At 48.9% G+C, this 15,411-nt stretch overlaps 1 protein-coding gene across 1 annotated transcript in view; it reads right to left on the reverse strand.

Annotated features, from left to right (window-relative positions):
* The window catches only part of BMP6 (bone morphogenetic protein 6), a 95,022-nt gene extending 80,601 nt beyond the window's left edge, over positions 1 to 14,421 (reverse strand). Inside the window, exon 1 of the mRNA XM_075705279.1 lies at positions 13,971 to 14,421. Coding sequence (XP_075561394.1) covers positions 13,971 to 14,421 — 451 coding nt within the window. The remainder of the gene's footprint in view (positions 1 to 13,970) is intronic.
* Positions 14,422 to 15,411: the final 990 nt, after the last annotated feature.

Raw genomic sequence — 15,411 nt, forward strand, 5'->3', positions numbered from 1 at the left:
TATGTTACATATTTTTTCTGCCGTGATCTCACTAGCAATGCATCACTGTTTTTAACTGCTCTGAGCACTGATTCTACACTCAGCAGCTGTGTTTGTTTACAGGGCTAGAAATTAGCACAGGACAAATGGACTTCATCCAACTGAAATTTTTTTTTTGGCATTTTCCACTACACTTCACAATATATTGGTCCTCATAGTCCAATTATGTATTTGCCACTGACGCTGGCCAAGGAGAGTGCATAAACAAAGATGATGCTCGCTAATACTGTATGGGGATGCTTTTTATTGCTCCAACGCAGGCTCCCTAATTACTAAGCACAGTTCAGGCACCTGTAGCCAGGAAAGTCCACTACCGTATTGTCCATACTTTTTTCACTAGGAACGTAAAGAATGGCATCTAATCTATCCTGCGCTTTGCACTCTGCCTGTTCAGTAAGAGTGATGAAATGCAATGATACTTTACTTAAAGGGACCTGCCAGTGCCCTTCACACTTGTAACCAAGCTCTCAAAGCCAATTCCAAAAGACTGTAAACTGAATTCAGACAAGTCAGCCCTAAAACCATTTTCCATTTCAATATCCATATGCTTTTTCACAGACAGTTATTTAAAAAACAAACAAAAGAGCAGCCCTATGCCCCCATGTACTTTTCACCTCCTTGACCGTTTCTGTAGCCCAGAGTTGGGGGGTGCTTTGTTTTTCCCTATCCCATTTCAGAATAAACAATTAAAGAGGAGTTACTGATTTCACCGGGACATGGCAGCAAGCGCTCCTGCCCTAGTTCTCACACACCTGAAGGTAAATATAATTTTAAAAGTTTGCCCTAATTATGCAGAATATTTTTGTAAGTGACCCCTATTTATGCTAGAACTCACACAACAGATAAACACAGCATGCATTAAGTTGTCATCTAGAGACTGTTTATGTCTTCCACGCTGCTAAAAATACTCTGGTTCCATCTTACAAACCATATTATACAGAAACTACCAGACAGCCTCCTGGGCAGCTACTGAATCCCAGTATTCAAACCATTTCTCCATACAAATATCCACAACTGTCTGTTAATTCACGGGTAAACCCTGACCAGGCACCTCTCTGGACCGAACAAGGCTAAAAGCACTATGCCACTTCTTGAAATGTATGTTTTCTTGGGGACCAAAAAAAGCCCATTTCCAGGAACATTTGCAGGGCACTGTGTTTCTGAGGGACCGCTTCTCACTATTTTTAACTTTGTTTTGTGCAACAAAGTCTGTATTTCTCCGATAATTTCAAATAATAGTGACGATGATGTTCTGACATCACAAGACGCATGAAGAACCCTGTCACAGTAATGTATTGCACTTTGCCATGTAATTATGTTATGTTGGAGCAGAGTGTTGGAAAACTTAGTATAATCATTAGCTGAGCACTGAATGTTTTGATTGTCAGACAGGTTGTATATGATGCAAATATATGACTCAGAAATGATTTCACATAAATATTTTGGTAACAGTAATCTGACTCATAACCTCCAACATAGAAAATAACAAGCTGCACAAAACATCTGCACGCTCCCAGCAACCCCAGCTTGTAGCAACCTTCACAAGTCTCGCAGCACAGAGAAACCAGAGGGTCGCCTCCCGAGGACCCTAAGCCGAGAGGTGCTGAAATCCACCTTCCCAAAAAGAGTCAAATCAGGAGTAAAAAAGGCCGTCGGTCCCACCAGGGATCCCTGCAGGAGAGCTATGCTAGTTTACGCCGTCCGATAGTCTGCCCGGTGGGCATTGCTTGATTTAGGTCCACATTTAACAGGAATAAGACAGGAGGAAAGGTTTGTTGTTGTTCCACCCTGAAGCTTCACCATGTCAAGTATGGCACAATGCACAATTCATCTTCTATTTATTTTCTCATTCATTAGGAAATGGACAGCTTCTTTCACGGCCCCTTTCTGAAGACAAATGTGCAGTCGTGAGTGACAAGGAGGATTTACCGTCTGTTATTTCAGAGGAGGTTTGCCATGTTTATTCTGGAAAGTGCCATGAATTAATGAACTATCTCTTCAAGCCTCAGTGAGTCTGAGCTGCCAGCTCGCCGGCTGCCAGAAGCAACAGACTGTTTTGGGACCCCGTAAAATTTTTTTTACTCAGACTAGTGATAGCAAAAGTATCAGGCAGACCCAATCCCAATAGCTCCTGAAACATAAAGGAGTCATTATACTGACTTCAGCCGTTACACTGTATTTTCATTCAAAGTTTCTCAACAAAACTATCAGTTAACTCAGAAGAACATCTGCTACTAGCTTCCCTGCAGCACGGACATCACCAAAAGACATTACCGCCCTGCAGCATGGACATTACCATTCCCATGGAGGTTACCAAAAGGCAACCAAACCTTTACTAGGCTCTCCAACAGTTTCAAGTGAAAAACGCGCTAGCCTGTGACTGCTTTCATTTTTCCTATTCAGCTCCTCACGGATGCCAGCTTATGCCCATGTATGAGAGCTGCACTTCAACAGACACATAAAACCAGGCGCTGCCCACGCGCTCACGCCATCACCCACTGCACCCAGGTGTCTCCCACGCCGCTCGGTCAGAGACCCAAAGGGAATAGCTGCTGTCCTGCAAAAGCCATTGCTTAGGGCAAACAGTAGATATCATACCCAGATGGATGCCTGGTGAATATTCGTGTTCAGGTTAGCACCCACAGAGACCAGAGGTGTTACCGGTGTTGAGCTGTTTGCAAGCACGTCTGAGGAGCCGTGTCCCTAACGGAGCGTGGTTGCAGAAGGCACAGATTGTGCAACACCAATGAGCAAGGTTCACAAGTGAGAAGGACTAAAGCCTAAGTCAAGTGAGAACTTGTGGCCTCCAGCTGACCGATGCCGCAACCTGAAGAAGGATGGGTTTCACTAAATAAGACCCTACTGTTCCACTGACTCCATGAGCCACTTGGGCACCTGCCAGGACAGTAACGCAGCGTGTGGTTTTGCAGTTAAATCGCAGGAGTGGAAGCAAGAATTTCAGGGACCTCATCACAGCCCCCAGCCAGTTGTGCCCTCCAAGCCTCGGCTTAGCCATTTGGAAAATGAGTATAGTAGCAATTTACGTTCGCCAGAGCACGCTGTGAGACTTCAATGCTTGTGAAGTGTTTTGAGGTCCCAGATAAGAGACAGCGCAGTATCCTTACGTTGTCTAGCAAGTAACGAGCATTACACGTCCTGCAGAATGGAATATTTTTGGACAAGATGGCTGCTACAATCATTAAAGTGTAAAAACTATCACATGCAAGAGACAAGACACAGACATCTCAAAGCGAAAATCTCTCTTGTAGTGTGTTAAACAAACGTATTTTCTCTCCAGCTATCTTCTATAGCATAGTAAGTTGGGACTTCCTTAAATGTGAGAACTTTTTTTTACATCTCCCTTTTTTCTTCACTCCCTTCCCCCTCTGCATTTTTTTTCTTTGTGGGTTAAAAAAAAAAAAAATAGAAATTGAAAGGGCAAGCCAAGAGATTCACAATCACCAAAGCCTGCAGAACATACAGTGATTTTGGCAGGACATGCATGTTTATCCTTTTCATATGCTGTTTAAATTATTTTTATAAACAAGTCATTATCTTGCATAGCCACTGCTTGGTCCCTTTCATGTCGAAGACGTTTGATGTTACAATAATTAAGCAAAAGGGTCTGCATGCTTGAAATGTGGTCTCAGGATGATGGTTTGTGGGCAAGAGAGACTGCTGCTTTTCTAAATCGAAGGGTTTCTTCTCCAAGCTTCATCGTTTAAGTCGAGCACCTGGATTCTGCACTTGCCGATCGAATCTGTGTGTAGATATTCAAATAGCAATTTCATAGCAGGCTTAAATTTTAGAACTATGCTGCTACTATTTTGCACCAAAATCACGCACAGCCTAGACGTGCGCTGCAGTGAGAAAAGCCGATTTAATAACCAGGACCACTGGTTATTAAGCTGATAGTTAAAAATAAGCGCACGTCTTCTCTCACTTACGCATGTAACTGGGATTCAGGATTTTCTACTTTTTTTGATAAAAAGCCTGGCTTTCTATCTCTCTGCTCAGCATCCCTTGCTGACCACTAGAGAGATGCCCATGACAGTTTTGATCCCTGACGCTCCACAGGCTGGCAAGGACTGGGTGCAGGACGGTGCCTGCACGTGACCCCTCTGCAGAACGGGACCCCGCGTCTTGACCCTGATAAGGCAAGGCAGGTCAGGACCAGGCTCGCGGAGAAGCCTCTCACTGCTTGCATGCAAATGTGTTGAGGAACTGGGCTTGGCATCATGATGAAGACACAGGTATATTAAAAGCTTGTAAGGCCTCTTTGCACACCAAGAAGTGTGTTTATCATGGCTGAGCTGGACCACGCCACCAGTGCGGGCATAAGAAGAGAAGAAACATGAATGGGAAACCCATGGTAAGCGACAAGAGAAAATGCTTCCTCCTTTTTTCCTGCAGGGCATCTGGTGATTAAAGACTGCCACTTCAACCTCTGCTCATGTAGATTCAGCCAGAGGGAGCTTGCCCCTCTGCAACACGAAGAATTAATGCTCCGACCACTTCTCTATTCCCCAGTACAGAGCCTTACTCCCGATACTTTTAACGTGGTTTGAAAAATATGGAAGTTAGGCTGCAGTAAGTGTTCATGTTTATTACAGAGTTTACCAAGCCAGAGGCAGACAAGTCTTTTGCGTCTTGTACATGCTTGTTACTGCTCAACATTTTTTCCAAGTCATTTAGACAATTTTATTCCTTATAGGAAGACCAGGATTGATTGCTTACAGCTTTACTCTCCCAGATTTCTCTTTCAAATGGTCTGGAAAGCCCAGGAGACACAAGGACACAAGAAGGCATCTCTGTTTCATGCCAAAACTACAGACCCTTTCCTCCCTCCAACACCACTCGGCTTACGGGTGCGACTATCACAACCTGCCCACAAGCTCTAATCTGTTCTCATTTTTTAAATGCTCCTTGTTGCCTGGTGTGGAGCTAAACGCCTGTGCTTCAATAGACATTATGTCACCCCTTAGCTCTTGTACAAACAGAGTGTCTAATACCTTGACCGTATGCGCCACGCAAACGCAATGCAGTAAATGACAAGATAAGAATACTGCATCTGCGCCTGCGTACAGTAGTACACCTCACCGTGAACATTTGTGGGCATGCATTAAATACAGCATGTTTTACAACCTGCACTTGAAAAGAAACTGTGGCTTTCCATTTGCCACCGATAAGATTTTGGGTTGATCAAATACATCTTATTTACAAGGGGGCTTCAAATAGCCAATTCATACATCTTTCATACTGCAAACAACCATTAAAATACAGGGAATAACACATCTTTGGAATACTGTTTGAAAAACACTTTCTCATTTATTATTGGGAAATTTGACTTCTTCGGAACAAGTGTTAACACTGTCTCGATTAATTTGTAAAGCTATTCAAGCCGTGAAGTACATCTGCACGCTGAGTATTTCAAATACTGTGCTTCTGTTTTCATTTTCAAAATGTTTTTATTTATACACTAATATTTGACCTATGAATATTCCAAGTTTATATGGAGCCAGATGTTCTAAATTCTGGTTATACTGAGCGTTCGTGCAAAACATCAGGTGATATCATTGGATATTTTTAAGGGAAAAGTTCATAGGAAAGCAGTTATGTATTCTTGTGATTAACACCACATTGGATCAAAACAGTCATGTCTAGCTCTCTGAAAATACAGCTACTGTTTTAGTTAGCAGAACACTTCGGCTCTGTCTACATTATCCTTTTTTGCCAAAAATTCCCACTGTTGCTACCACTGATTCAATTCTGTCATTGTGCTATGATGAACACTGCAACGTAAAATAAGAAGAGCTGCAGGCAGTGTTGTCAAAATCTTTATGACCTTAACAACAAAACAAAAAATATCTCCTGCCATCACCAGGAAAAAAAAAACAACAAACCCAAACAAACAAAAAAACCCACCCCAAAATTCACCCAACCCTACAAGGCTGTTTCTTAGCCTGTGAGCCTAAGTAACTGAAAGCTCAGGAAACACCGGCCCCGATCCATAGCAGGTTTTATGAATCAAAGTCTAGTGTGATGTATTAAACACCCCTGCAATCCTACAGGGGCTCAGTTTCTTTAATTAAGCTTTTTTCTCCTGCAACAGCCCAGTGGCAGCTGCAGCCCCGCGCCCTTCCCTAAGCCACCACCTTGGGAACCTGTCCCGGGTGCAAAGCACGAGGCCACAGGGCTCCCTGGGGAGCGGGCGCCTCTTTGGGTGCCGGCACCGGCCACCCCTGCTGCAAGCGCTGCAGCCACGCAGAAGGCACGACTCCTCCTCCTCTGCCAGCCACGACTGCAAAGAAGGTGGAAAGAAACAACCTGCTGACCGGTTCTCATGCACATCCCCTCACCCTCGGTGTATCACGGAGAATCCCAGTCCCAAACGCCCTCTCCACACTTAGAATCACAGATGGTTTGGGCTGGAAGGGACCTTCAAAGATCCCCTAGTCCAACGTCCCTGCCCTGGGCCGGGACATCTTTCACTAGATCAAGCTGCACAAAGCACCATCCAACCTGACTTTGAGCACTTCCAGCGATGAGGCATCCACAGCTTCTCTGGGCAAACTGTTCCAGTGTCTCACCACCCTCAGCATAAAATATTTCTTCCTTTTATCTAATCTAAATCTACCCTCTTTCAGTTTAAAACCATTGCCCCATCAAACATGGAACCTAGGTGTGACCCAACACCACCCTCCAAGAACCAGGCACCCGAAGGAAGACCTTCTCATCCTTAACCTCAGTCTCCAGGCTCTGGAGTCTGATGCCTGCTAAAAGAAATCGAAATCTCCCAACCACGAGCCCTTTTTCCATTCAGGCGACACTGTTTGCTCTCTGTTTCACATCACTATAGAAATGGTCAAAAGGAAATGCTAAATGATTAGCAGGTGGACTGTACTTCGGAGCATTACCGTGCATCTGCTGGGATACACACGATGGGACTGTTTATGTCCCAAGTAACTTGTACCTTCCTCTAACCCCCTACAAATTAGCAATGATGCAAGATGACTTAAAAAGAATCATGCCTCTGTGGCATGGAAAGTCTAAACACTACCTTCCTTTCTCCTAAATCACAAACACCACTTAGAAGTTTATATTTAAAACTACGAGAGAGAGCATCACCACCGCAATGCGCCGAGCTAGACCAGGCAAGGACCCGCAGCTCCTCAGCAGAGGCGCGAGGCTGCAGCAAGAAGTCCCTGCCGAGCTCAGCACGAGACATATGCGACAGAGCTGCCCAAGGGGTTTTTCTGATGAAGCCATATTCAGCTGGAAGAAAATTGCCAGAAGAAAACCTTTTTATAAGAAGTGGTTTGGTTTCAACTTTGAGAAGAACTAGGAAGTGCTGCTTTTATATTTGCAAAAAACAACCCCAAACAAACAAAACCCACACCTGGGTTTGTATTTCAAAATGCAACTTTTTATTTAGTTATACATAAAAAATTTAACGCTCATCAATCAAGACTGCTTTGGCAATACTAACTTTTTCCAATTAAAATAACTTTTTTGTTGTTGTAAGTAAGACTTCCACATTTTGCCCAAATTCAAGACAGTGTAAATTTTCAAGCTTTGAAAAGCTTTCACAAGACAGAGAATAGTCCTGCTAATGCCACACGGTCTGATTCCAGCAGCTTAGTCCAGATGACACTTAGACCTGGATAAACTGCTTACACAAACGTGACCCTCCACTCATTTCAACAGTGCACATTTTGAACAGCAGCTTCTCCAGGAGCCTTCTACCAGGGCTCCTGGCCAACAGCAGAAGGATGGCTATAGTCCCTCAAATTCAGAGTCCAGAGGAGCTGAGGACTTCTAAAAGCAATGCCAGGCAGAGAGCAATCCAAGGACCACGGTGGACCACTTCCCTTTTATTTAATCGTATCGTCAGCCAGCTGCGCACTAGCAGGCAGCTTGCAAGCAACGACTGCTTCAAGGAGATGACATGAACAAGGACCTTGAGCTGCATCAGTTGAACAGCAAATGTAAGGCTGCTCTCCGACACGTGGGATCTGTCTTGGCATCGAAGCCCAGCATACAAGTTTTGGCAGAAGTCAGTAAACTCATTCCCATCATCAGCTTCATCTAATACTGGCCTGCTCTGGACACACGTGGAGGACGCTGCTCGCATGCCGAGAGCGTGAGGCTTTACACAGCCAGCTGGCAGCACAGCCAGATCCGCAGCATCACACACTCCAGTTATTCCTTGTGAGTAGATGTCTTGACCTTTACAACATGTGGCCAAGAGTATAAACAGATGGGATGACAGTATGAATGGTACGGTCCCGTCAATATAATCACGCAACGTTCCTGATACATCTTGGTTGCCTAATTTCATATCCCCCCCATACACCAAGCATGATACCAGGAAAAAGACAGGTGGGCTGATCGAATGCTTCAGATGAAAAAATTCACCTGCTTTAGAAATGCAGGTGGGGATGCTGGAGCACCGCTTCCTTCCCATGAAAAGCCATGCGGCGCAAAGGCATATTGCTTGCGCCTAAGTGCTTGCCATGGATTTGTGCAAGATCGTTCCTAGAAGGAAATCTGGTAGGTGACGGCTGCCAAAAAGATGAAAAGCCTGTTTGGAAAACATCACATCCATAAGTCACTGCTTTATAGGCAAGGGGAGAGCGAGCATTTGTACAGCGAGCCCTACGCCGACCTCCGAGTGACTCGCCTGCACTGAAAGGGAGCACCCTTGCCCCCGCAGACACTTGAAGTCTTGCAGGGAAGACAGGGATCGCCTAGGTTTGGGGGATTCAAAGATAAAAGAGGCTTTTCACCACAGTCCCAGCTCGAATCACGTGGAAGAGCTTCAGGGCTGCCTGCAGGATTGCCTGGCAAACAGCTGAGTTTCCCCTCACCCTTTTGCCTGAAGTCCTCCCAAGAGACCTATGTGTCTCGTGACAAAGGGCCAAACCCTCTCTCCAAAAGTACAGAGGTACAGTGAATCTGTGCTGTTAGTCTGCTACATAAAGGCACCACACCCCAAAAGAACACTTTCTACAGTCCTTATCCCTGGAGGGTTTGATGGGGTCAGACTTTTCCTGCACAGCTATCCAGCTGTCAACAGCCCCAGACTTGGGTCATAGCAGAAACCCGCAAAGGCTGTCATTGGATTCCTTGGGTTTTCTTGTGGGAAGCACGTGGCTTTTTTCCCTCGGTGCAGACGCCAGGACAGAAAGGCATGGGTGAGGACCAGATAAGCTTCTTCCCCATTTTGACACAGGATTGCTCCACAGCACCTTTCATTATACAGGGCATAATTCTGGCCACAGTTAAAGCAGCAAAGTCTTCGAGAGTCTCGTTTCTGCTGCTGCACATGGCACAGGCTACTCTCTAAAGGACATCAGCCAGTGAAATGGGCTGGAGAGCAGCTCCCCTTCGCATCAGCACCGATGAGCCAGAGGAGACCAGTGACACTTCCGATCTGCCACAGCCCCCGGCCCTAGCCTGTTTGCTTTGAGCAGTGACCCCTCTCTCCTCCTCTCCCTGGACCGTGGAAGAAGGGGTTTGTTGTGAGGAACCCAATATGCCTCTTGCTAAAACAGCTTTGGAAGCAAAATACAGGGATGCTTGCCTGCGTCGAGCTGTCAATCCAGCATCGCTGCCTCAAAGAAGGATCTCCATACCAACCCTGGGTTGTTTTGCAAGGAGAAAAAGGAGATAACCCTATCTGGTGCCACGAGGAAGGTACGTTAGTCGAACAGCAAATGTTAACAGACGTGATTTTCCCAACAGCACTGTGTCAAGACAAGCCAGTGCTACATTTACACCAAGGATGCTCCTGAAGAGGAGCCAAACAGTTTCACGACACCCGCTGGCCCACAACGCTGTGCCCCCGGCCCCAGCACCACAGCCCTGCTGTACAGCCACTCCCGTGCCACAGAAGTTCGGTACCCTGCTTGGTCTGAAAAATCCCAAACAGAGAGATCTAAAACCCAAATGTTTCCATCTGCACGAGTGTCGTGCACGACAACGAGATACCCAGACTTCCTATGTGGGAAATGGAAAGAAACATGCACTTTTCGGATGCCTCATCCTAGTGAAAACGCCTGAAACAGACACTTTTAGGATCATCTTCCCAAAATAGGGACCAGGTTTATTGAGGGTAGATGGTATTTTCTGTCAAATTATTTTTTAGTGTCTAACCTGATAAATGGTATTCATTATCTAAATTATCTGAACTCGTTTATATCTTATGTGTGTTTTTACTTGTAATGGGAACAAATACTTATTTCTACTCCCTGATACTGCTCTCCAGGTGCTTTATAAAATAAAGTGCTAAGCATCTCCTAGAAACCCTGGACACTCAAAGCTTCCCTATAGCCAGCCCCTCTGGGAATTATCACCCACACCTTGCAAGTCCATACTACAGTGCAGAGATCACTAGGTAGGCAAGATAAATCCCAGACTCTACACTTTGAAGACTGATGTTTCTTGTCTTCCCTGTATGACAGCAACTCGCTGGGTCTGGAGAACCTCCACACCTCTGTGCCCCTCTTTTTTTTCACTTAAAAAAAAAAAAAAAAAAAAAGAGGCTGTCTCGCAGGACATCACCTTCGAGCCTGGGACAAGCCTGTGCTGCCTGAATAATCCAAGACATTACCCAAGTCCCTCAGCTTTGCAAGACCTCAACAAGGAGGACTTGTACCCTGAGCACACATGGAAACATAGCCTTCCCCAGACAGAAAACATATCTGCTGTATCCCCAGACCAGAGGAATACGTATGTTGGTCAGGAAGGGCTGGAGCACCGCACACTTAAAAATCAGCAGTGACTACAAGCTACTGACTCTCTTCGGGCTACAGGGCTGGCAAAAATTAAACGCACTTTTAAAAGAACATCAACACCTGCAACCTTTCATGACAAAGCAGGACTTCTCCACACAGCTGACCTAGATGATGGCTTTGCAGCACGACGAGACACATCAAATCTTTGCCTGGTTCTGGGCTGCGGCAGAAGCACTCTCGGCACCTGAAGGCGGGTCACAGCAGCCACCTGCGCTGACTTCACACCCACGCAGCCGCATGTGTCTTCAAGGCAACCTGCACCAGGTATACCCACGTAATACTGTACGCTCCTGATCCTGAGAGGACGGCAAGGGCCCCTCACACCTCTTTGGGAGCTGCCCCTCCAGTAAAGGAAAGACAAGTCTTTAAGGTTGAACACGGACAAAGCTCTTCAGAAGCCGATTTTAACCAAGCAGAAGTTATTATAGGTCTGATCACATGAAGAAAACCCAAAATAAAACAATTCTGGCAGCGTCTGCTCATAAGGAGACTCCAGCTGTGGGTTTTCAGGGCTGCCTGGCATACGCTTCATTGAAATAGTCAGTGTCCTTGAGGTCAGGAAGTCTTTCCTTCCTGCTGCCATCCCACCATCTTCTGCTGCGTTTTCTAGACTACATCTGATAAGCCCCTTCGACAGATCGCAGGCGGGCTTTTTCCTATCACACCTTTGGTTTCTATATTGCAATATAACCTTAGGCTTCCTCTAGTTTTCTGACACGAATTATAGCTTAGTGGAAAAGTGTCAATAGGCATGTGAAAGACCCCTAAAAATCCCTGCCATGTCAGAGGAGCTACACAAAACAGCCGAACGAACAGCTGTTCGGTCTCAGCCCGTCGATTTGCCAACCTTCTGGTAACAAACAATCACATTAAATGACATTATGGTTTACGACTCAGAACTTGGAAGTCGATGAGAAATTTCTGCAGTTAATTCATACTTCCTGAGATTCATAACTAGCATTTCAATCACGCTATTTTACTACATTACGTGAATATTTTTTCTTGTTGTTACATAAGCGTCTAGATCCAAGTTATCAGAACTGATGTGAATCATGCAAGTTGTTTTATTTTCAAAACATAGAATCATAGAATCGTTTAGGTTGGAAAAGACCTTTAAGATCATCCAGTCCAACCATTAGCCTACACAACCAAATCCACACTAAACCAATCAAGGGTAGACTAGACTAAACCATGTCCCGAAGTGCCACATCTACCCGATTTTTGAACATTTCCAGGGATGGTGACTCCACCACCTCTCTGGGCAGCCTGTTCCAATTCTTGACCACCCTTTCACATACTTTCAGGTCTACTGTCTAAGGCTGCTCTCCTGGTACTTTATAAAGCAGGAGACTAAATACCTATACCCTGGGAACTGCCCAGCCCCTTGCAAGCACCTTGCTCCGCATCCTTTAAATAAAACGGGCTATGGGGATTGCTTACACACAGCTACAACCTACACCCTGCTGCTTAAATTCACAGCTCCTAGTACAGGTCCTGGAAGTCTCCAAGGCAGCAGCTCTGTCTGCTCAAAGGACAGAGAGGTTTGTGGGGCTGGGGAGAGAAGAAGCGCAGCAAAAGTGAGCACAGAAGGAGCTGCCCTTTGGACTTGAAACCCGTACGGTATTCCCACGTCTCAGGGTCCGAGCTAGATGCAGACCACGCTGGTTTCATTGACAGACGGTGTCCGGATGTCTCAATCAAAAGCATCAGAGCTCTGAGTCAGCAGCAGCACCTAAACACCCATGAGCTCATTTTAAACGAGAAGGCTGAGACCCTGACGGGTATACACGCAGTACAGCACCGCTGTAGGTGCTGCATACCCTACAGAGCTCAGCTGTGCCTGCAGGAGTTGCAGTCGCCTCAATTTCAACATAGAAAAGTCCTTCAACAAACATTTGCAGCACAAGTGGGGCGCTCCTGACCCACTGCGGGTCATTCATCAGGTACAAAAAAAAAAAATCACCCAGCCCTGGGGACTTGAGCTAAACTTGTTCTAAACACATACACCATGGTACAAAGCCATTGAGCATGTCTACCAGTGCTGGGAGGTCAGAGAAATTTCCCGCTGCAGCGACATGTCGCTGCTCTAGATGAGGAAAGGCGCAACTATTTGAGTTTTGTTTGGTTTTTTTTAAAAACAAGCCAAGCTGTTCACAGGTGTCCTCATTCTGGTGCACAGCTCTGGAAGCACTAGTGAAAAGACAGTTTTCAGCCGACTGGCTAAGACACTTGAGGTTCGCAGGAATTCCCTAAGAAAAAAAAGGAACTGCAATTTGCCAACTGAAATATTTTCATTCTTCACATTAGGCTGAATCTAATTACACTGTTTCCTTATAATTGCAGCCTAGTATTCAGGGCTCCTTCAAGCAAAGAGCCTAATGGCTTTCCCACTGAAATGCCCGCCTCGGAGCCCTTCACATCAGTAACACGCTGACAGCATGATTTGTTTGACGAGCAGGTTGACGTCTAACAGAACTTATTTCAAGATTTCCACGATACCGATTTTTATCACATTCCCGGACTCAATCACCCAGAATATTCTACACGGAGTCACATATACATCACATCACGCTAGCTCAGACCCCCTCAGAAATTTAAAAAAAAAAAAAAAAAAAAAAAAAGAAGGAGACGGGGACACTCTGGAGTAGCATGGGACACACTTTGCTGCAGCCCCAAAGGCATCTGCGCCCTGCCTGGACCTTGCACGGAGCGAACGCAACTTGCGCTGCGGCGCGGCCCCGGCTCCGCTGCCCGGGAACCAGAGCCGGGCCGGTTTAATCCCGAAGGACGGGCTCTGGCCGCTGTCATCGTAGCGAGGACAAAAAGACTATTAAAAAAAAAAAAAAAAAAAAAAAGAAAAGTACCCTTTTCTTTTTTGTCCCCCTCGGGTTTTGCGTTCTGGGGCGCTTTTTTTTTTTTTTTTTTTTTTTACCGTTTGCCAGAGGGACGGGAGGCTTGGCCCTCCGCCGAAGCCAGCCGCCCTCCCGGCCGACACCCCCGCAGCCCGAGGTGGGCGCCGGCCCCGGCCCCGGCCCCCGGGGAGCGGCCGCCTCCCCCCTCCGCTCCCCGGCCACGGAGCCTCCGCGGGCCGGCGGGGCTGCGCGCCCCCCCCCCCCGCCCCCCGGCACTCACCCAGGTTGACGAAGCTCATGACCATGTCGGCGTCGTTGAGGAAGGCGCTGTCCTGCGAGCTGGGCAGCGGCGGCGGCGGGGCGGGGGGCGGCGGGCGGCCGCTGCGCTCCGCGCCGGCGCTGCCCTCCGCGCCCTCGGCCAGGGCGTGGTAGAGGTCCAGCATGAAGCGCGGCGCCGCCGTCAGGCGCCCCGGCGGCGGGGCCGGCGGCTCCCGCGGCAGCGGCCGGGGGCGGTGGGGCAGCCCCAGCACCGAGAGGATCTCCCGCTGCATCTCCCGCTTCTCGTGCGACTTCAGCCGCCGGTAGAGGAAGCCCGAGGCGGCGGCGGCGGCGGCGGGTGGTGGCGGTGGCGGCGGCTCCCCGCCCTCGGCGGGCAGCGCGGGCTCCGCGGGGCGGCAGGCGCCGCTCAGCAGCGCCCAGCAGCAGCACAGCCAGGCCAGCCGCCGCGGCATGGCGCTCGGCCGGGCGGAGGCAGGCGAGGTCCCCGCTTCCCCCTCTCCCCGGGGGCTCCCCGCCGCCCTCCAGCCCTGCCCCCCCGCGGCGGCTATCGCCCGGGCCGGCGGGGGGCAGCCAGGCCAGAGGGGCTCAGCGCTGGCCCCCGCCGCCGCGCATGGCGGCCCGCGGGGCACCGCGCTGCAGGCCCCCCCCCCGCCGCCGCCGCCGCTCAGGTGCGGCGGGGCCGCCCCCGGCCCGGCCGCTCAGTTCGCCATGCCCCTGCCCGGGGGCGCCGCGCCGGGGGGTCTGCCTATGGCGGGGGGGGGCGGGTAAGAAGAATGAGGAGGAGGAAGAGCAGCAAACTTTCCCCCCCACCCCTGCCAGGGAGCGAGCGAGCGGCTCCTGCGGCTGCAGCCCCGGTCCCCGCGGGCTGGCCGGAGCGGGGCTGCTGGCGGCGAAGGCAAATCACCAGCGCGCCCGCCTCTCGGCGGGGCGGGCGGCCGCTCCTCCGGGGCGGGGAGCGGGCGAGGGCGCAGGTAGCGCGGCCCCGCGGGGGCGGGCGGCCCAGCAGGTTGAGAAGCGCCGGCCCCGTCGGGTTTGCTGCGCTGGAGCGGGCGCCCCGCGAAACAGCGGCGCCGGCCGCCGCAGCCTTGCCCCTCCGCTGGCTCCTTCCTCCTCCAAAGAAGGATTTCGGCCGCCCCTCCTGCGCCCAGCCCTTAGAGGATGTAGGTTATTTGTCCTGAGCGGAGGTGGAGCGCTACCCCAGCCTAACTCCGGAAAAAGCGCCTTGCCGTTCGTTTTAACGGGTTACAGCATCCTACGGCTTTTTCTGGAACACCTTGCAAAACTTGAGCGTGGAGCAGCGGTAGATGGCTCGGCACAGGCACCCCCCGCCAGCCCAAATCGGTGAAGTACCCGTCGGCGTCTGCGTACTGTGAAACGGGTTATTCTGCTGTAAAAGAACGCACCCGGTCCTACAGCAAAGGTCTACGGTGTGCCGCTCTGAT

The sequence above is a fragment of the Pelecanus crispus genome, chromosome 2 (genome assembly GCF_030463565.1).
Source record: "Pelecanus crispus isolate bPelCri1 chromosome 2, bPelCri1.pri, whole genome shotgun sequence".
In the NCBI taxonomy this organism is placed as follows: Eukaryota; Metazoa; Chordata; class Aves; order Pelecaniformes; family Pelecanidae; genus Pelecanus; species Pelecanus crispus.